General features: G+C 45.6%; 1 protein-coding gene across 4 annotated transcripts in view; it reads right to left on the bottom strand.

Annotated features, from left to right (window-relative positions):
- Positions 1-22,675, bottom strand: part of PROX1 (prospero homeobox 1) — a 53,781-nt gene that overhangs the window by 8,226 nt on the left and 22,880 nt on the right. For all 4 annotated transcript variants that reach the window (XM_070384770.1, XM_070384773.1, XM_070384771.1 and 1 more), the window contains exon 4: positions 22,046-22,240. In XM_070384770.1, the coding sequence (XP_070240871.1) occupies positions 22,046-22,240 (195 nt within the window). The remainder of the gene's footprint in view (positions 1-22,045; positions 22,241-22,675) is intronic.

The raw sequence follows: 22,675 nt of genomic DNA, 5'->3' as shown, positions 1-22,675 counted from the left end.
AGAATCACACCTTACCTTCCACCTAAATACTTAAAAAAAGGAATTTTAAAATAATGATAAAAAATAGAATTTAAAGACTTGAAATAGATCTCAGAGCTCATTTTATAGATGAAGAAAGTATGAGATTCTATGGGATGAAGAAATTATGAGATGAAGAGACTCATGTGAAATAACTGATCCAGGTGTATTGCCATTAAACCCTGCTGGCTCCTTTTAAATGCATTTTCAGTAATTCCTACTTATATGAGGCATCAAAACCTTGACAAGCTGTGGATTTGTGGTTTAGAAAAACCACAGAAGAGCTAGTAACTTCAAAATAAGTGGGAATGACACAAAAGATTCCCAAGAGGAGACTCAGGTTATTGGTTTATGTTTGAGAAGGGATGAATTCTTTGAGAACAAATGAAATGGTTTGCTAATTTTGTGCTTAATTTGAGGCAATACTCATGCAATGGATTGGGCTAGATAAAAGAAAGTTATAATGAGATCCTCTACTGCTAGAGCAATTAATCTATTTTTTTGGTGGCTCCACAGAGGTAAATTGATGGGTAGCAACTGATCTGAGAGAGTGCCAAGGAATTCCATCCACAGGTAGAAATATTGCCCATGAAAGAGAGACCCTTACCTCTCTGCCAGAAAAGTCTCCCCAACTCCATTTAACAGAGTAAGGGGGTGGGGGGGAGTCCTTTCTGATGTTCTGAGGGAGCGTCTTAAGAATTCAGGGTTATGAGACTGGTCTTGTCCGTGTTTTTTCAGTACCTCTTCACACCTAATGGATTTCCAATCACTAATAAACATCTGCAGAAAATCCCTTAGTGACAAGTAATCCCTTATCTAGGTTTCTTTTAATAGAACCCAACAATCTGCAGAATGAACCCTAGAGTATCTCTTCAGCATCAGGTGGCAACAGTCAATCAAGTCCCTGGAATGCAAGACAATGCCGGCCGCTGGGAGGGGGAGGGAGGGCCATGCCTTTGGACATGCCACAGGGGAAAAACAAAAGGCTTCCAAAGTCTCTGGCCGGGACTCTGAGGCTATTGTGGGAGCTGCGGTGCTGAGTGTTCTTCAGGAGAGGCGAGTGGAAACTTTGCTTTGATAAAAGGCATCCCAATATAGGAACCTCACCCCAAATGGTCTTGCCTCTCCTTGCCTTGATATCTGGAGGAGAATAGAATTGTGAGGAGGTACTTGACCAACTCATACATTTCAAAGGGGCTAACTCTCAGCATCCACCTATTTCATCACCACTGTTTGTTCGTGAGTCTCCTCAGAGCAAACGAGGGCCTTGTGGGCTTAGGTGAAATGGGAGAAATGGGAGGATATTTTCAAGTCTGCTCAGGGGTGCCTGGGTTGTCACACACTCACACACACACACACACACACACACACACGGTGCATTGGGTGGGTGCTTATTTTGCTGTTCTTTTTTTTTTTTTATCAGAATGAGTGGCAAAGACACATTTCCCCCCCGTCTTCCTCCTCCTCTTCCCAGTTGCTTTACCTTCAAGGATGATTTGTTTTATTAAACTGGCTGTCCCTAGCCTCTGCAGCACATAATAAAAGCCTGACATAGCAGGCTGCCTGCCTTCTGCGTCCTGCAGACACTCATCATAAGTGTCAGGACATACCAAGGTTAGCGGTCACTGCAAGTGTGCTCGCTGGCCCAAGCCTTGCCAAACGCTCTTGGCAGCTGAATGAATGTCAGAGAGAATAGAAGGGGAATTACAAAGGTTAAAAAGAAGACAGCCTCTCCTATTTTCTGGAGACAGGGTAGCTGATTTTTCACACCTCTGAAACGGCCAGAGGCTCATCCATCGGCCTCTTTCTGGGGATCTAAACCTTGCCCCTTGCACAGCTCCCTGTGGCTCTCTTACAATCCTCCATCCCCTTTAAAACCTGGTTCACTGGCTTCATTTCATCAGTGGAATGATGTTTGCCGAAATGGACAAAAAATAAACCAGGCACAGACCTCGCTCCCTAGCTCCTCTCTCCAGTAACCAAAGGCTCACATGGCTTCTCCAGCTTATTAATCAAGAGATGATCTTATCAAGATGGATCATCTTTTCAGTTCATCCTTGAAACTTTTTTTTCAAACTTCAGTGAAGAAATGGTAAAGGAAATCTACGTACGGGCAGAAGTGGCTAACTGCTGAGAAAGTAAAACCTTGGTTTACTATTTTGGTGAATTAGTTCTGTGTCTGGGTTTACTTTCTTCTTGCTCCTCCATTTAAAAAATACTATAAAAGGGCAATAAAGTGCTGACTGTAAGAAGACAATGTCAAGGAGAAAAGGGTACTGGTATTTTGGATACTCTTCACTGCTCGCCTTGGAGAGAGAGTTATTCTTGTCACAAACCCTTTTGTCTGCGTCTGCTGACGGCTCGCCTGTAGCCAGCAGCATACTTTAACTGTTTTGTCACCTCCTAACATCACATGCATCAGCTGTTGGGCTTTTGTTACGGGTATTGTAGAACTAATCCGCTGTGGCTGGTCTACTGTGCAGTAAATAAAACAGAAACGGGCTTCTCAGACAATTCTGCATGAATATTTCAGATGGCTTTTACAACTCCGATTCACAAAATCAAATAAATAAATAACTCCCACGGTTTCCCCCTCAGCCTCTCCCCACACACAGAAACAAAACCCCTCAAACTAGACCCAGGTGCCTCCAAGTCAACTGCATTGAGGGCCCTGACTTGAGCCTTCAAGCAATTGTTTGAGTGAAGTTGAAAGAGTAGAGCTCTCTCAACTTCAACACCAGGGTGTTCATATTTATTATTAGACTTAAACACATCTGATTCCGAAAACTGGCTAAGTGGCTTTGAAAATCTCAAGAGCTCCTTCTCTCCTTGGGATTTCTTTAAAAAAGAAATGTCATGCCATCAGAAATATATAGTTAGAGTTGCCCTATCAAACTGCTTGTATTGTTTCCATCTGCATTTTCCTCCCTTCCACTCATGTGAAAAGGGTCAAGGGAAGATGCTCGTGCCTCTAATTCATCCTAAGAGCCTTTCCAAAATGTTTAACCTCTATAGGAACACAAAGGAGAAGCAAACTTTGGGCTGGAGTTTTTTGAAACTGAATTGATATTGCGAGTTCTCTTATGGGATAAATAATGTACTAATCATACACAGCGAGGCATTTTTCTGAACGACTCGTGTCTTTGGAGAAGTTAAAAGGGGCATTTGTATGGGGCTGTATGTGCATGCTCATGTGGGCACGCACGCGTACACACACACACACACACACACCCCTAGATCCTAGGAAAGGAGACAAAGTTGAGGTACTTTCCCGAGCATTCATTCACCCTGGTGTGCACGTGATGCCTCTAAACAAACTCTCTCATCCCTGCTATTTGTTAAGTAAATATTGATCAAGGAGAGACATAGTTCCTGACAGCAGTGGCACAAGCTGGGGACTTAGACTGTAGACAGAGTGGACTCAAATGGATAAACTCTGATGCTTTACTAACTCCTTATTGAGATTATCCAATGAAAAGGCAAGAATAGATACGTTATTGCTGCTCCTCTCCTCCGTCTCACTCTCACTTAATTTTCCTGCCTGAGGCAGAAGAGGGGAATCTCAGAGCTATGAAAGATGGTGACAAGATACTGTGACTAGGGGTCTCCCTTCACAGTCACACACACGCTTATTTTGTGTGTACTAGCCAGGAACTAGCTGGCTCTTCAGAAGGGCAGAAAGGATGCTTTCCAGAGGGAACCATGGGACTGTGTCCTAAAGCCCTCTCATCAGGGGGGATGGATCCAGTGGGAAAACAAGCATGAATGTGCTTTGGAAAGTGTAAAGCAGTTTCCAAAAGTAAGGCGGTGGTTTGAACCTTAAGGACAAGCCCACTTTCTGGGAGACAGTTCACTGCGATTAATACACGTGTGCAAACCAGTGTTCTGAGAGATGCTCTGAGGAGGTTCACGTGGGAGATTTTATCAACTGAGTCAACACGCTGAGAAAAGTTGCTGTGTGTCTCCTAAGTTTTATTTCCATCACGTCATGATTCTGATGCGAATCTTGTCAGGGGCTGAATAGCCAAATACACTCCCCTGGGAAAGCTGGTTTTAAAGTCACATCTAGAGGCTAGGTTTTGTGTCTTAGGGACAGAGCACCCCAATCAAAGAGCAGGGTGTTTTGAAGAGTTCCTGGAGAGAGTGACACAGTAGCACATACACTACAATATGTAGAACAGATAGCCAATGGGGATTTGCTGTATGACTCAGGGAGCTCACACTAGTGCTCTGTCACAACCTAGAGGGGTGGGACGGGGTGAGAGGTGGGAGGGAGGTTCAAGAGAGAGGCGACACGGGTATACCGATGGCCCACTCATATTCATGTACAGCAGAGGCCAACACAATATTGTGAAGCAATTATCCTTTAATTAAAAGTAAATAAATTTACTAAAAAAAAGAGCTTCCACCAAATGGTGACTGGGCCGTTTTCACAGGCTGCCCGCACCTCTGTTGGGAAGGACGGATTTTTCAGGGAGCAGTGGCTACAGAACTGCTTGCCCACACGACACCGAATGAGGCCGAGGAAGACTCTAGCCACAGCTGAGCTTTGGACGAAAGTCTGACTCTGATGCTCCAGGTAGATTCAGCCTTCAGGGGCCTTACAGGATCAGGTTAGTGTGATACCCACGAAGTGGCTCAGCCGGTAAAGAATCTGCCTGCGATGCAGGACAGCTGGGTTCAATCCTTGAATAGGGAAGATCCCCTGGAGAAGGGAATGGAAACCCACTCCAGTATTCTTGCCCAGAGAATCCCATGGACAGAGGAGTCTGGAGGGTTACAGTCCATAGGGTCTCAAAGAGTCAGACACGACTGAGCGACTGACACTTTCACTTTCTTTCACAGGATTAGGTTAGTGTGATGCCCACGAAATTTTAGGCATATGAGTGGGCTCACCTCCCTCCTACTCACGTGTTTTGCTACTTGAATATGTGAAGACTAAATGCTTATAGGAAGTGGCTAGAGTTCAAGGCTGTCCTTAAAACAAAACAACCAAAAAAACCTCCCCCTACCATGTTTCCTTGGTCTAAGCAAAAGAACACATGGCAGTAACAGTCTGTATCATTTTTTTTATAAACCTTCAAAAGAACAATGTTCTCTTGAGCAAAATTCAGTAGCATTCTGTAAACATTAATTTAAGGAAATCAATAGACTCAGTGAGCTAAAGCCATATTGCAAGATAAACTGGCCAGAGTGCCACTTTGTCAAATAGATTTTCGTTTTCTCGGCCTGATAAAGACAGTTTCAAAACGGGGCAAACGTGTTGCAACCAAGGTTTGAAAAGTATGTGGCCTTCAAACAGTCTGCTCGTTTCTTTCTCCTACAAAGCTGGATAAACAGACTTTAAAAATGATAAGATGGTTCAGAATTGATCTGGCTCTCAAATTTTACATGGGGTAGATTTTTTTGGTTGTCTCACAGGAAAAGAGAAAAACAAAATATCACACGTGCGGTCAGAATAGAAAATACAAGTAGTTGGGAGAGAAGGGGTTAAACTGTCTCAAGAAAAAGAGCTCTGGGGGCAGTGTCCATTGATTCTTGTCTTTAAAAAAAAAAAAACATAAAGGAAGAAAGAAATCTTTATTGATGCTGACCTGATAGGCAAACAGACCTTCTTGCCAAAATCTCAAAGCCAAAATCTCTAGTGGGTATGGAATCAGAGGTTTGAGCTGTTGGAAGCTATTTCTTCTGCGAGTACCAACCAATGTCAAGTTAATGTGCCAGGGAGAAGCTGGGGGGCAACCCCTGAGAGAGGGCTGGGGAAGGACCCTGAGACAGCAAGATCCATGCCGCAGCCTCAAGCGTCCTCCCGGCCAGCCTGCAGGAGGTGCAGGGAAAATCAGGAAAAGGGGTGAAAAGGAAAGCCTGTCTCTCGTCTGCCGCTGTGGCAGGGACCTGCACTGAGCTTGTGGGAATACACTTCCAAGTGAACCTGCCGGCCAACCCGCGATGCCCGACCAGTCCTTATAAATGCTGACAGAGTGGTGTCCGGATAGAATATGGTTGACATGGTCCATTGGCGGAAATGTAATAAAAAGGACGTAATAGTCCCACGGAAGCTGCAAGGTGGGAGGCTGAGGATTTACCTTGACTGGCCAGTGGAATGCCACAGGAAAGGATGTCAAGCAGGGGACTCTGGTCTTTGGTGTGGGCGGCGTGGGCCTGGCCATCACCCCTCACGTGGACTTTCCTCAGCAGCCCAAAGGAAGTGCTGAGGCTGCCCTGAGGGGTCTCTTTGTTTCCTCATCTGAATTTGAATCATTTACCTTTGAAGGGGCTTCCCTGGTGGCTCAGATGGTAAAGAATCTGCCTGCAGTGCAGGAGACCCGGGGTTCAATCCCTGGGTTGGGAAGATCCCCTGGAGAAGGAAATGGCAACCCACTCCAGTATTCTTGCTTGCCTGGAAAGAGTGGATATTTGGAAAATAGAACTGTATTTGGAATATTCAGAGAAGCAAATTCCTACACCTTTCAGATGCTGATAATTATAAAATGTGCTGGAATCTAGCATTTTGAGTAATTGTGACTTTCACAGTAATAGAAAAGACTGTCTTCACTTCCATGCTACCTGTTAATAATTTGTGTATATACTTTAAGCTATGTAAACATTCCACTGGCTACTTTGCCTATCAAGATAAATAAAACCATCTCTCCCACAGCCCCAGAAAAGGAAGTTCTAGCTTGCTAGGAACAGAAGGACACATGCTTTTGTAATAAACTCTATGAGGCTGTCAAAACTATTTTGTAGGCCTGAAATCTGGTTCACCAAATGTGCCTAAAGTGGCCAGTGTATTTGCTCATGCTTGGAGGTCTTGGCGTTGTATGTATTAAGAAATATAATAATTGTCATGTTACTTGCTGTAATGAGTTTAATTTTTCATCTCTCCCAAACTCTACACGTCTCAAAGAGTGACTCCAAGTTTAAATAAGCATTAATCAAAACAAAAACAAAATCAGAGGAAAAAAATCATCAAAAACTAAAGTCTAGTATTTTCTCCCATCCCTCCATCCCCAAGAAACTATGAAAATACTCTCCCATCTTAAAAAACAAGGGCAAGCTCTCTGCTGGAATTACTCATCTGGTAGGTTGTTCGGTAAGATTTGGACCGAGACTTTGCATCAAAGAATCATAGTTCTGGAACTTCAGAAGGAGAAAGGATCTGAGAGTTCATGTTCTACCAAAGACAGAAAAAGCCTCAGGCAGGGGTCGGCAAACTCCTTCTGCAAAGGGTCGGACAGTAAACGCACAGGCTTTGTGGGCTGGGTTTGGTCTCTGTCGCATATTGTCCTTCTTTTTCACAACCTTTACGAATATAAAAACCATTCTTAGCAAGGGCCATAAAAAAACAGACTCAGTGCCAGATTGGGCCTGCGAGCCAGTGTGCCAACCCCTGCTCTCAGCCAAACTTAAGAGCTAGCCACTTTTCTGAAGGCCTTAAGCTCTTTCATTCTCCTCTAATCCCGTGTCCCTCACTGGGTCAGCGCACTAGTTGTTCCTGGGAGGGTAGCTGGGATTGACTACCCCAGATTCAACCTGCATTGTCACACCACTCCTCAGATGTGGGTAAGGCTGCACGTGTCTACGGGAATAGTTCATGGGCCACACACAGAGATGCTAAGGACCAGGTGGCCCTCCATCTTGCCCTGCTTTGACAAGGAGCTTTTCATTAGGCACTTCCCTGCCAGCAAATATTCAAATGCACTAAATGGAGGACTCCATCTCTCCTTCTTGATGCAGGTAATGAATCAACTTCGATGGAAAAATAAGCACTAGATAGCCACGTCGCAGCCTTCACTAACTTCAAGTCACCCCATGAATGGTTGTGCCAACTGTGTCAGAGTTCGAGACAGGCTGAAGTTTAACTTTTTGCTACCATTACTGGGTGAGGTGGTGGAATGAATAGGGCCAAGCCTGGTGCCCTTCTTGGATGGGAGATTATTCAAAAACAACAGGGCATCAGCTCTTCAATATTACACAGAGGGAAGCTGGGGCACAGATAATCCGCAGTTACTCCTGTTTCGTTGGAGAATGCATTACGTGATTGTTTTCTGCAGAGATTTACCTCCATAATTAAGCTGTGCCCAGGCGAACATGAAAACCAGTCTGTGTGCCCTTTATTTGTGGGGATGGAGTAACAAGAGTGAGAAGCCTGAGGAGAAATGGGGTTGAGGAGGTGGGGTTGAGGCAGGACAAAGAACAGCACGGAGCAGAATGAGCAGGAGAGAAGGCGCGGGCAGATGCAGATGCTACGTGAGCTGATGCTACGTGAACAGAGCTCCGGAGAACACCGGGTTCCGGGAGCCTCCGCCTCTCTGCTGACAACTGCTGATGTGTCCCCAGTAACATCTAGGCTGTTTGGGGCAAGGACTGGCGTGAAAGGCACAAAAGTCAGGACAATTCTGCTTTGTAGTCTAGGGAATTCTATGGGTTTCTCCTCCACGATTATCCTTTGTATTCACAAAATTAAGCCAGCTAAGAGTTCGTGAAGGGCTCTGACATTCCTTTTTCAAGAAAGGTAAACAGCTCAGAAAGACAGAAAAGTCAATTTCAGAAGGACACCCACTGGGAGACTTTTGGAAGTCCTCTGGTAAAGTACCCAAACCTCATGAGTCTTTAGGTAATGTTTGTGGTGGGAAGACTTAGGATGCTGCTGAGGGAAGCTCAGGACTCTACAGACAGATTCTTTTGTATACTTTCAGGTCACTTAAGCTGATAGATCTCTGGGAATTCCCTGGTGGTCCAGCGGTTAGGACTCCACCTTTTCACTGCCAAGGACGCAGGTTCAATCCTTGGCCAGGGAACTAAGATCCAGCAAGCCAAGTAGTGCAGCCAAAAAAAAAAAAAAACACATAAATCTTTGAAAAATACACTATATTGAAGGAAACGCAGTGGCCTTGAAACTATAGCCTGCTTCTGCTTCTGATCATCCCTCTGCCTACATCCCTACTCAAACTCCCACACATCTGTTCCCAGTTATTACCTTCTACTTTTCATTTTTAGGACCAGATTTTACTTTCGACTGTTAAAGTAACCTTAAAAAAAAAAAAACAACAACAGAGGCTTAGTATAATTACCGTAAGAAAGATGGAAAAAACAAATCCAAAAGACCAGTGTGAGGATTTGATACTCTTAACCACAAACTTGGGCTTCCCTGGTGGCTCAGCTGGTAAAGAATCTGCCTGCAATGTGGGAGACCTGGGTTCGATCCCTAGGTTGGGAAGATCCCCTGGAGAAGGGAAAGGCTCCCCACTCCAGTATTCTATGGACTATATAGTCCATGGGGCCACAAAGAGTTGAACACGACTGAGCAACTTTCACTTCACTCACAACCACAAATTCAGACATACAGAATTCCAGTGGAAAAGACTTTTATGATTGATTTACGATCATCTGGGACATGCTTAAAGGAAAGGGTGATGTTGCTTTTGCAAAAACTACCAACCAAGCCTCAGAGTGAAGGTAGTTATGCCATCTAAAACAATCAACTCTGTCCTGAAAGAGGGGAGATGTTGTATATGCTACAAAAATTAACACATATTACACAGGCTGGCTGTTTGGGTTGAATTGTGGCCTTGATGGAATGTGTGTGGGGACAGGTATACAGGCTCTCTGTTCATTTGTTCAGGTCCGTGTCATCTCCTAAAAAACCCACAGGCATGAGGGCTTTGCAGATGAATGTCCTCACTGTTTGGCTGCCCTAGCCAACACAACAAAGTGAGCAGCACATATAATGACAATAAATTGTCTATGAATTTGAAAAATTCATCGCTGTAATCCCAGCAAGGGAGTTGCCATGTCTCCAAGGACACTGTTGAAAGATCTGCAAAGAGGTCCTTGGGAGAACACTAAACTGGGCACCCTGGAGAGTTTTACTGAGATAATGAAGCTGCAGCAGGGCCCCAGGGGTGGAAGTGGCTCCACGTGGACACCATCTGTATTCCCAGGGGCTCCATAGTCACTGCTTAAAGCTTTGCATCATGCACAGGACTTGTGTAGAGAAAACAGAATGTCTTCTATTCTAGAACTGCAGAATTTCAGAGCTAGAACAAAGCTCTGTCTTTAATCTTATCACTTTACAGGTGACCAAAGTGGAGCCCAATGAGGCAGGTGCTGCCAGGGGCAGACCCCCAATCCGGGGTCCCTTCCACCTTAGCCTCTCATCTCATTAGTGCCCTTCTCATCTGGAACCCATGACTCCAGATCCCCAGAGCTCCTGCAGGCTGCTGTCACCTTTAAGGCCAACCTTGGGGCAGAAGGAATCCCTTTCTCTTTTCAAAACCAGTTTTGCACTGACTCTCTGTCCCAATTCTAAGGACAATTCCCTGTTTGCTCTTCTGCTTTGTTTGTTTTCCTGTTTAGGATCGGTAGGAAACGATGCAGTAGCTGGGTTACTGATCGTGGCGGCAAGGTAACTTTTCTTTGGCTTGCTAATGAATGAAAGCAAGTGCTTATATAGCACTTACTTTCTGCTAATATATTCGTGGACATTCATTTAATTCTCACACCAACTCTGTGAGGTAGGCACTATCATTTCCCCTGTTTTATAGATGAGGACACAGGCACAGAGAGCGTAAGACACTTGCCAAGGTTTCACTGCTAAAAAGAGTCAGTGCTGCGGTTTGATCCCAGGGACTGGTTCCAAGACTCTAGGCTCTTAAGTTCCACTATTATGAGTCCAGGACCTCTGACATTGAGGGCTTCCCTGGTGGCTTAGATGGTAAAGGACCCACCTACAATGCAGGACACCCAGGTCCAATCCCTGGGTTGGGAAGATCCCCTAGAGGAGGGTATGGCAACCCACTCCAGTATTCTTGCCTGGGAAATCCCATAGACAGAGAAGGCTGGTGGACTACAGTCCATGGGTTCCCAAAGAAACATGACTGAGCAACTAACACTTACACTTTCAAAGACATTGAAAAGACTTCCCCAAAGGAATTCCCTTTTAAGATCTCAAGGTGATGCTTTTATAAATAAAAGTACACCTTCTTGTAAGGGAACATTTTGTTTCCTGCTTAAGCATAATATAGAGACCAGAGCTTTCTTGCCTTAGTGGTCATTTTTAGACACTATGCTCAAGGCTAAGGCTGTGTTTTCATGATGTCAAACACTCCAGTACCTATCAAAACACCGAAAACATCAGCACAGCAAGATGGATCTGTGCATTTTTTATGTGCTGGATACGTTTCGTAGACACAATCAGATTTGCTGGAATACTTGCCAACAGTCTCATAAAAAGGTCTCATGGGGTCATTTTAACCAGAAAATGCTACCGAGATGCTACTCAAGAAATCCAACTTCTGAGGATGAACTTTTGGGACAATCAAAAAAGTCTCATTGGAGGTGAGGGATAAAGCCATGATGTGGCTGCCCCCTCCAACTCTCCCTTATTGTCCGGGAATTGTAACTGTACCTCCGAAACATGGTCCTGCCGGAAGAGCATTATAGAAATGATGGGGGCAGCCCACATACTGTATGAGATTAGACTTTTAAAAAGGATTAGTGTTCCTTAATCTGGAGAGATGAAGATTAAGAGGGAGTAATGATCAAAGTCTATAAAATCAGAAAGGAAATGGAGAATATGGACCCAGTCCTGTTCGTAAATCCCAGGATATTCTAACCAGGGCTACCCCTTTGGAGTTCCAGGGAAATCACTTTAACAGCCATAAAAAGAAGATACAATTTTCACAGCAGGTAATACATTTAGAGAATTATTATCTTGAGGAGTGGTGTACTCTGAGAATGAAGTTAGATTTTATAAAAGGTTTAAATAAACCCAAGGGTGATAAAACCATAATGATCTAATAATGGGAGGTTAAGAATGTTCTGGGGACATCCTGAATCTTTTGAAAATGATGCAATCAATGACAGGTACCCACCTCTCCTGACATGCTCCCTGCCCAGGGCTGGTGGCCTAATGACCTGCCCACCTCTCTCCTCCCTTTGTGACCTAGCTTTGTTCCTAATATTCAGACCAGGGCTCAGTGACTAGAAAAGCTTGGAAACCTACTAGAAACGGCAACTCATTCCTTGAAGGGGGTTTTCTTCGATTCTTACCAGGGTCTTTGTCCTAGGATTCTGAATAAATTTATGAACTTATTTTTTCCTTTTGTATATATACCTTAAAATTAAAATCTAAATTTTACTCAAACATAGAGACATTGGAAACGTCTTATGTTGCAGTGGTGCGGGGATAAAATTGGTTAAACTCTCTACTGAAGAGGCTCCTCATAATACGCTAACACAGATCAATTAATTCACATTTAAGAGGAAATTAAACATCCCGATTATGTAGTACCCATCACAGCCCAAGATATTAAGCTCTAAAATTTACTGCAGTTAATGTAGAAATCAGCACACCTTAACAAAAGCTGTGGCTCCATCCCATGCATAGAGGAAAACTTGAGAGAAATGTTTTAGTTCCTTTCCAAAACAGCCATGCATTCGTCACTTTCAATATCTAATAATAGGTCGTTGCTGGGGGCTGGGAGGGTATGACAGCAGATAGAGGCAGGGGGAGGGGATTTGGGGACCGGGTAGAGTGGAGATCAAGATTCCATGCAGAGAAAAGGAACCTTTCGGATGACTCGGCAAGGCATGAAGAATATTTTCTGTACTCACACTTTAGACTGCTTACTGAAAAATTGGTAAAATGTGGCAATGCACAGAAGGGAATAAAAAGAGCCAAGGGGAGGGAAGGGGTTGGGAGAGGTGGGGCTAGAGAAGAAAGGTATCCATCTTGAAGCCATATCTAATAATGCTTCATTCTAACCCTAAGGAACACCATAAGCTGGGAGCAATCCCTGGGTATCTTTTCAAAGGGCAAGTTTGAAAACGTCAGTCCTCACCCTGGGGGTGCTATGCGGAGTCACATGGATTCCTTTGGGAAAGGGCAGACCAGGAAGGTGGGAAGGGGTGGGGTCAGGTTCAAGGGTGCAGAGTCACCGTGTTTCGCGTGGTACACTTTTGAAGGCTCTGGGCAAGCATGCCGGGACATCTGGAGTTCAGAAGTCGAGGAAAAGGGGGGAAGAACCAGGAAGATGAATACTCGATCATCAGCGACACAAAAGAACGGAGCAAAAAGAAGCCTGGATTTGGGCACTGGCGTCTGGCAAGGAGGCCGCCAGCAGGGCTAATGAAGCATTTGTGGTGCAGGACGATTGCCAACGCAACAAAGAAGATGTGCTTGGGCTCTGCAGATGTGCCAGGGCCCCCAGAGCAAAATAATGACATAATCACCATCAGTGTCACAGACCAGACTGTACACAAGGTGACAGGGGAGGGGGGGCTGTAATACACACATGAGGAGGACCCGCCGGGGCCCACTGCGGCTGCGCCCTGAGGCCCGGGATGCGGGCACGACCGCGTGCCCACCTCTCTCTAGCGGAGTCTCACTTCCTAAGGTGAGGCTTGTCCCCATCACCCATCACCGGTGGCTTTCTTTTTTTTCTTCCAGTCCTAGCTACTCCTGATAAAGCCACAGAAATCGGAAAAGCTTAGGGGAGGTTTGGACTGGCTGGAAAAGGCTGGGAAAAAGAGAGAAACGGAAGAAACAGAAGGGAGAGAGTTTTGAGTCAGACTCCCTCTGATGCTGCTAAGCTCTGTGCTCTAACTTCCATGACCCTAGCCACCAAGCCTGAGGGATAAACATGAGCATGGGGTGTCGTGAAGGTTTCCCGCTGCAAAGAAAATGCAAGACATATTTTGGGGAGCCTGGGAGTGAGGGCCACACAGTAGCAATAAAGAGTCCAGCTCAAAGAGCCCCACACCGACACGAAGGCAGGAGGGGGCTGCCCCTGCCCGTTTTAAACAAGGTCGCCCAGCCGGCCTCGTCACCTGGCCTGGCTCCTGCTCCACAAGGTGGGTGTGTTAGTACAGCTGTCTGGCTTTTAAGTGACTTTTGTCAGTTTGAAAGTGAAAGTCTGTTTGAGGAGCTGAAAGAACAATAGCCCAGAGGCCGGAAGAAGGGCTGGCAACACAAAGGACCTAGACTACACTACTGTCCCTTTTCATGGCTTCTACTGAAAGATTCATAAGAATAACTTTAATTTTTTATGAACCCCCCTCCCCCGTTTTTGGTATGACTGTATTAGTTGTGTCAACTTCCCGATCCAGGGTTCTCTCTAAAAAGCAAAGGGTCTGTTGTGAAAGCATCTTCAAAGAGCGGTGGGGACAGAATTGCTTCTGGGCATCCTGCAGGTCCCTTTCTCCAGAAGACACAGCTCTGAGGGACACGGAGATGCTCTTTCAATACGGGTCCCTTCCACCTCGAGGTCCCCACGAACACTCCTGCCCCGTGATCTTAAACCTCTCTAATGTGCTGGTTCAACTGCTCCTAGGAAGAAGGATTCTATTTGTTTTCTTGGCTTCCCTCTGTTTCACAGGAACAGTAGTATAATAATCACTCAAGGCTCTCTTTTCCCTTTACTTTTCAAATAGCTGTCTCCACGGCGTGTCTTTATTTGGCGTCTCAGCTGAAAGGGCAGGGGTGGGTGGGTGGGGGGAGGGGCGATGCGGAACAGCTTTTATTTGTTTTATGTCATGTTACCAAATAATTGGCTTGAGGCAATCGCTGAAGGTGAAACAATATTTTAAAACTGGGATAATCTACTTTCAAGAACCAAAGTCCGACGCTTCATCAAAAAGTGTGTTTGCCCAAACACTTATTCTGGCAAATGTACACCGAAGCAGTTAAGAGAAGTGAGTGAATGGTCATTCCATTTTCTGCCCTATGGCTGAAAAAGAACCAAGCAATTACAGTGCAGTCAAATCCTGGGGGCAGGGTTAGGGTGGGGTGAGGAAAATTTGATTGAAAATGTTATCTGCTACGTGAAAAGGGATCACCAACTTCTGAACAAGCTTGGGGTTCGCTAAATGAGTCTGTTTAACCTCGGCGAAACAAACAGGCTGCTTTTCAAAAGGCGGTTAGAACCTCTACAGACATTTAATCCAGGATGGGCGGAACACAGTGATACTAACCCCCTGAAAGCTCCAACCACCACCAGCAGCACTCAGCGGAGAACCGGCTCCCTTTCTCCTATTGATAACCCTTTGTGGGGAGCAGAGAAAGAGGCGAGGCAAGGAGAACTGAATGTCAGACAATGGCCATCATGCCACACAGTCTCTGAACTTTCCTCATCTCTGAAGGACAATTAATTATGAAGGCCTTAGGGGTAGGTCGAAGCAAGGGAAAAGCCCACTGCCATCCCAGCACCGCGGCTGCCCCCTCTGTGTTTGCTAAATGGCTTTGCCTGTTGGGGTACAGCCACCAATAGATAGATCACTGGGTAGGGTGGGGGCGTGGGGGGAGGTGGGGGAGGAAAGCAAAAGATTTTTTTGTGTGTGCGCCTGCCCTTGTATAATTCTATTCTCACTGTGAACTCATCCATACACAAAACACAAGGACAATTTTTTTTTTTTTAAAGAGAGAAAAGCCACAGGGTAGGTTGCAGCAGAAACGGCCTCTCAGTGGTGTGTTAAAAAGGATGGTCTTTTTCACCAAATCATTTCACAGAGGCAAAACAGACAAACACAAAGAGTTGAGACTTTTTCTCCGACATTAAATGGAGTAACTGATAAGGTCAGACATATGATACCTAAAGACATGAATCTGTGAACTCTTGAAGTCAAAGGGCCTCTCTGTGCCGAGGAACAATCTTTCAAAGGAAATAGATCATAGAACTCCACTGAATCCGCTTTAAACTTTATGAAGCAGGAGGAGAAAAAGCTCTAAGTAGGGAAGCTTGACAGAAGAGCCTTGAACTATTTTCTGAAGGAAAGATGAGACCCTCCCTAGGCTGCCACAAAACATCTTTTTTTTTTTCTAAAGGCTCCTCTGAACTTCGATATGTGCCAAGACACTGCCATTGAAAGCCGTATAATTATGTGCTATAGCCACTGTAGAAAATGCTTTGTTCCCCCCAACAAAGGACAATAAGCAAAGTAAAGCGACATTACACTGTATCTTTTTCTTTAAGAATGTTGAGAAAGGTCATGGAATGCTATAACTAATAAAGCTGTTGAGTAAGGAGGTTTGAACGTTGATCTTACTGTGCTTGAATGTAACCTGATGACAAAAAAGACACAGGGCACTAAAAATGCAACGACATGACCAAATAGATGATAAACCGATGGGCCCGCTTCATTATACCGATCAACACCTTGAATCCCAAAAGGATGGAGGTGCAGAAATGAAGCTTGGGGTCCACACGTCGCCCTGCGCCCTCCCCCGCCCCGCTGCCCCCCACCCCGACCCAATCTGGTATCCTTTACTGCTCCCTCCTTCAAATTTCAGGCAATCATCCCGTACAAGGAGCGTGTCCCCAGACAGCCACGTGCGTACAGATATTTAGAGAACATTCATTTAGTCTCTTAAAAGATCAATTTGGCTTGTCAGTGGGGGCACTGGCAGGGAAAGAAACAGTAAAGGTTTCTTTTCCCTCCTCGCCACCCACCAAGAGCGCGTTGTGCGATCATTTAAATGGCGCCTCAGCTTCGAGGCCAAAAGACTGCAAGAGGAGTAAAAGGGTTTCCCTCCTGTGCCAGTTTTCCAAATGATCACTCATATTTAAGTATCTATTTGGAGCAGAGGGAAGCGCTTCCTAAATCCACCTGTCCCCATTTTTCTTTAAAGAGATGACAGGGCGAATGAAAGACTTCCAAATATATTAAATCTTCTTAAACACACACGGTGTGGCAGGCGGGGGTGGGCTGGGAGTGGGGGTGGGCCTGGTGGAGAGAGTAGATGCAGTGTGTGTGTGTAAGCGTCAAGTGTTGGGCGGGGGGTGTGTTTTGGTGGCAGGGAAGGATGTGAGGAGTCCCGCCTTTCCATTTTCTTCCTAAGGAGAGAAGACACAGAGAGAGGCCTGCAGAAGGACCCTTCCTGCTTGTCATGTGACACCTAGAAAAAAAAAGTCAAACCACACACTGCAGGATGGAGCATCCGCCGCGTGAGTTATGCGTATCTTAGGAAATGACATTGACAAGCCTGCTAATCAATGGATCAAGGTCTCTTTGCTATTTGCTCCTAAGCTTTCCATCCAAAGCCCTGGGTCTTTATCGAGGGCAAGGGTAGTCGGTCCCTCTTCCTCGGAGTTTGCACCCAGCCCGCAGTTAATTGGTTGCTCACTGATAGCCCACGGGGACGCCTGGCTGATCATGGCGGGGAAGAGCTAGCTTCCAGGACTGGATAAGGAGAAGGCCGCTCAGGGTGGCCTGGAAACTGACAGTGAGCCTTGCCTTCGTTCCGGCCACAGTTGTGACGGAACCAGAAAAGCAATCCAATTGGATGTGCGCGCCCCTACGGTCAGAAGGCTCCGCCTGGATGAAGGTGCCCACCACATTCTCTTCCCAACCTACACCCAGGCCATGCCAGACCCCCCATCTCTGGGTTGATCAGCCTTTCTCAGAGGCCAGCCTGCCACAGTCAATCCAGAGTGGATGTCTTCTGGGTCTCCTTAAGCAGTGCGTTTAACCTCCGTGACTTACACGGATCAGCTGCCTTAGTTGAGTTCTTTGCAGAAACATGTAAACGCACCTTGGAAGCTGACAGGCCGTACCACCTCCATTCCCCGCCAGAGTTGTGAGGGAAACAGAAGTAATAAAACTGCACTCCTATGCTTCTAAAGTCAGAAGTGTCGGTGTGATTTAAAAACTGGGAAGGAATCCCAAATCTCCTTTCCCTCCCCATAAAAACCAATTTTGGAAGCTCTTCAAAGTGAAGTGAGAATGAAGCATGGAAATACATACCATAACACCTGGAAAGACAAATTTATTGTTGCCAGTCTCATTTAACGTGAGACGCGGGAGTGCAAAGCGGCCTGTCATGGACATGCCTCTCCGCGCGCCTTCGCAGGCTGGCGTTGGGAGGGAGGTGCCCGGCTCCTGTCCTGTAGCCAACTTTCTTCCCTTGGGCACAAGCTAAAAGCGTGGTTCACCCTTCCCCGCCCCCTACAGGGTCTTCTTCCACCTCCCCTGGGTCTTCTCAAGCTCTCACCACCCCAAGTCTGAAGGCTGTGCCAAGAATCTTGGCAAGTGTGTAAACTGATACAAAAGGCAGAACAGCCTCTCCTGTCACTTAGGAGGTCCTGACTCACACAGGCCAGGAAATGCAAGGGTCCCGAAGAGGAGGGAGATGCAAGCCACTCCTTCCACACTAGTGATAAACCTTCCCCATCTGCTTGATTTTCCCATAGGCCAGGGGTCAGCAGCCTCTCCAGCCTTGAGAGCCATCAGCGGCGGGGCCTGGGGGGGTGGGGCTTCGCTGTGACAGAGGCACCACCAGCAAGTTTATGACAGAGGCAGAGATGGAGCAGTAAGCTGAAAAAAGACAAGCGTAGGAGGAGAGCAAGAAGGAAGGAGAACGTGGTAGCGAGAGACAGAAGCATCAGCCTTACCCCTGCTCTCTTTCCCTGGCTCCTCTACTCCCACTTACTTAGAGCGACTTTAAAAACAGTATAAAGCTTTAGGCAAGCTGAAGTTTTCCTTGTGTTAATACCCATATCATTATTAGTACTCACATTAAATAAGTTAATATTGGTAGAACACTTAGAAGAGTGTCCATGATAAACAGGGGGCTTCCCCGGAGGCTCAGTGGTAAAGAATCCGGTGCAATGAAGGAGACCCAGGAGGCGAGGGTTCGATCCCTGGGCTGGGAAGGTCCCCTGGAGGAAGGCATGGCAACCCACTCCAGTATTCTTGCCTGGAGAATCCCATGGACAGAGGAGCCTGGCGGGCTACAGTCCACGGGGTCACACACAGTTGGATGTGACTGAAGCGAGTTAGCACGCGCACATGCACAATAAACAGAATAAACAGTCAATCCGTGCTAGCTATTTCATCATTGCTACAAGCCACTGATTAACTGATTGAGAAATTTAAAACTGCAATCAAGAAAGATGTTTCACTACTTGGCCAGCTAATACTCAGTTGGTTTAATATATTCCTTTGAATCGACTGGCTCTTCATGTAGACGTAACTTCGGTCTCTCTACCAGGCCCCATCTCTGTTTAAAAATGTAAGGAGAAACCAGGTGTGCAGTTCTCTGCTTCACCATCTTCTTCACTTGCTCATTTCAGACTACAGATGTATCTGACTTGATCTTCGGGGGAGAAACTTAGATGGGAAAGTCAAGCAGTGAGGACAACAGCCGCTGAGGTATCGGCTTGAGGTGCGGGGTCCACCTCTGCTCACAGCCACCGCCCACACTGGGAAAGTGACAACGATAAGCCAGTGGCTTTTTAAGCATCTCACTTAAGCTCTGACCTCCACGCACCAAGGCACAGCACAGAAGGATTATCTCATCTGAAGCTTTTCTGAATCCGTGCCCCAAACTTCCTAAATTAAAAACTAAAGACAGGCTGAATTAAAAACCATTTTGTGAACATAAGTGGCGGTGAGGCTGTGTATGTGCGTACATAGGCGTGAGTGAAGTGGGCAGCGCAGAAGCTACCTCCTGCCTCGTGTTTAGCGCATTTCCGGAAGGAGTCCAGTTTTTTACCAAAGGAGGAATAAGGCCCAGAATAGTCCAATAACGTGTCTGAAGTCACATGAGAAGTGACAAAACTGCTCCCTGGGCCCCATACTCTTTGCGCTGAAGCAGTCTTAAAATAGACACTGCAGATAAAGGAGAGGTGGCCTGGCTGGAAGTGGATATGATTCACAAAGAGAGGAATATCAGATGTTAATCATATTAAAGGAGGATTTAGATGATGCTAAATGGAGCAGCTTGCTGGGTACCTCTTGATGTCAGCCATCCTCTGTTTGTGCTGTTTTGGCCCTTACGCTGAGGAGGGGATTAAAACCAACCAGGTAAGGTTTAAATGACCCTAAAAAATCCTAATGGGTACTGTCAGGATTTGTTCTCTCAAGTTTGTTACTCAGCAAAAATGCACAAACCATCCCATGAATCTCAGGCGATTCTTTTATAAAGCTTGATGCACGCTGCCAAATGAGTATTTATCATAATAAACTGTAATTAGTTCACCAGCATACCGTTGAATTCTCTTAGCTCAAAGTTGACAGCAATAGACTTATCAGAAAGGGGGTGCAGAGCAGTGAAGCTTTTAATAAGATTTCTGTAAAACATTTAGCCATTGTCATCATGTAGGGGACACAGGTTCAATCCCTGGTCAGGGAACTAAGATCCCACATGCCATGCAGAGTGGCAAAAAAAAAAAAAAAAAAAATTGCTTAGCCATCATCATATGCCTCAGCTTTAGGAGAAACCTGCTAGGGTGTTCTGTATATATAGTAAAGCAGTGCTCTGTTATGAGACTTTAAAATAGTGAGGCAGTAAATACAAAAGGGCTTCCCTGGTGGCTCAGATAATAAAGAATCTGCCTGCAACACAAGAGACCTGAGTTTGACCCTGAATTGGGAAGATCCTCTGGAGGAGGGCAAGGCAACCCACTCCAGTATTCTTGCCTGGAGAATCCCATGGACAGAGGAGCCTGGTGGGCTAAAGTCCATGGGGTCGCAAAGAGTCTGGAGAATCCCCATGGAGAGAGGAGCCTGGTGGGCTACAGTCCATGCGGTCACAAAGAATCGGACACAACTGAGCAACTAAGCATAGCATAAGTACAAGAAGGATCCTCAATGCTAATATGTTCAGCCAAGGAAAAACCATGCTTATAACCCATTTGACAAGAAAAATACACTGGTCTTGGATATCAAAGGGTGGCTTACAATATAAACACTCTAACTTTCAAGGAAAAACCATGACTTTCCCACTGCTAAGCTTCCACAGTCAGTTCTTTCTAAGCTGCCCAAACAGATCAGCTAAAACCACTGGGATTCAGGCCCCTTCAGGAGTGGATGTGAGGCTGGGCAACGAGGGTCAGTTAGTTATTGACAAGGCCAGACCAAGGTGTCCCTCTCTCCTTCAGCGTTGAGAACTTGGTAGGCACTGGGGGTTACCTATCTGTGTAAGGAAAGAAGAATACTAACATAAGGTACCCACACAAGCAGATGTGGGAGAAAAGTTCTCCTCCTCGATGACGCTAGAAAAGGCCCAACTTGGTAAAGTCACAGCCTGTCCACTCTTCATCATCAGAGGTTCAGCCTGCAGAACCCTTGCCACATTCCCACCTCCACGCATTGTTGCCCCAGCCAGTAAGGCTCAGCAAAATGCCTTTGTGGGTACTGGGAGATTCGCTAGTGTTGTCTCATGGAGAGTCATCATGTTGCAATGAAAAATGCTTGCTGAGGCATCACATCAGCCAGTAAAGAAATGCCTTACTCATAGCCACACATCTCTTATTTTTGCAAAGATACTGCTTTCTGGGAATCATCACTACTGTTTCACAGATACCTAGAATATGTGGGATGTAGACATACAGAAGTGTGTATAAGACCTTATGAACGGAGAGCAGTATGCTTCTGAAGCTACACGTATGCAAAATGAACCCATAAGGGTGTCCTCCCAAAAGGACAACAGCAGAAACAGACAAGCAATGATGTTGACGGAGCTCTTATGACAGGTACTTAAATTCTTATAACGTGTATAAATTCTCACACCATTTCTTCCAGAAAGGAAATGAATGCTGACGAAAGTTAGAAACCATGGACTCACTCCCCAATCAATCCTTCTGGATTTTTTAAGAAGCAATTTTGGAAGCTACCACTGAACAGAGCATCATATGTCAGCTATATACACGTGCCGGAACCTAAATGCGCAAAACGCCTCTTGGGGTAGAGACCTCTTTTCTGGAAAGGAAATCACTCTGTGTGTGTTCCTTGCTGCCATTTGCTTTGGATTGTCCACTTCCCTCTTATATGGGCACACGCGTCTCCCATGCCAGCAGCAGAGGTTGGGGATGGGAAAGGAAGAGGAAGTGGATGAGCTCCCAGGACTCTGATGGGACCCATGGGGGAGCTCTTCATTGACACTCCACCTCTTGCCCTACTGGTGGACACTTGCGTGAGATACCAAGGGAAAAAAAAAAAAAACTGATTTGGGACATTTCTAAAGAAAATAAATTTTTTTTTTTAAAAAAAGGGGAATGACCAAAAAATAAAGATGAGTTCCTACCTCAAAGTCATTTGCCTTATTGTAGTGCATGTTCAGAGCTCTGTACAGCTCACAGTCTCTGGTTATAGACAGCTCTTCAGTACTGGTGACCCCATCGTTGATGGCTTGACGTGCGTACTTCTCCATCTGAATGTAGTAAAACTCACGGAAATTGCTAAACCACTTGATGAGCTGAGAGGTGATGCACCTGTTGAACTGTTAAATTTAAATGTTGAAAAGGATAAGAACATTGCCATTTCCCCCCTTCATTCTTTAAGCATTTGAAACATTTTTAAAGTCCCCCTCCCCTCCTTACTTGGAAAGGTTCTTTTGTAAATTCTACCCAAATAGTGGCAAGACAGGCAAGAGCAATGATATTCTCATGGGATACAATAAAATCGACCAACAATGAAAACTGCATCTCCACTCTCCGACACCTCAAATGGAAACCCCATGTTCTAAATCTGATTTTCCTTAAGCCGAATATCTTATTTGCAACATTGTTCTTCATCTTGCAGTAGAACCAATTGCATTTGTATACTTCTTATGGAAATTTGTTCAAGCCAGAGAGTCCTGGGAAGTCCTTCTATTCAACTACCAGAGATGGTGAGTCACATGACTTCACCACTAGCGTGATTTGGGGCGGAGGGG

The sequence above is a fragment of the Bos mutus genome, chromosome 16, assembly GCF_027580195.1.
Source record: "Bos mutus isolate GX-2022 chromosome 16, NWIPB_WYAK_1.1, whole genome shotgun sequence".
Taxonomy (NCBI): domain Eukaryota; kingdom Metazoa; phylum Chordata; class Mammalia; order Artiodactyla; family Bovidae; genus Bos; species Bos mutus.
The sequence above is the reverse complement of the archived record's forward strand: the minus strand, read 5'-3'. Positions and strand labels throughout refer to the sequence as shown.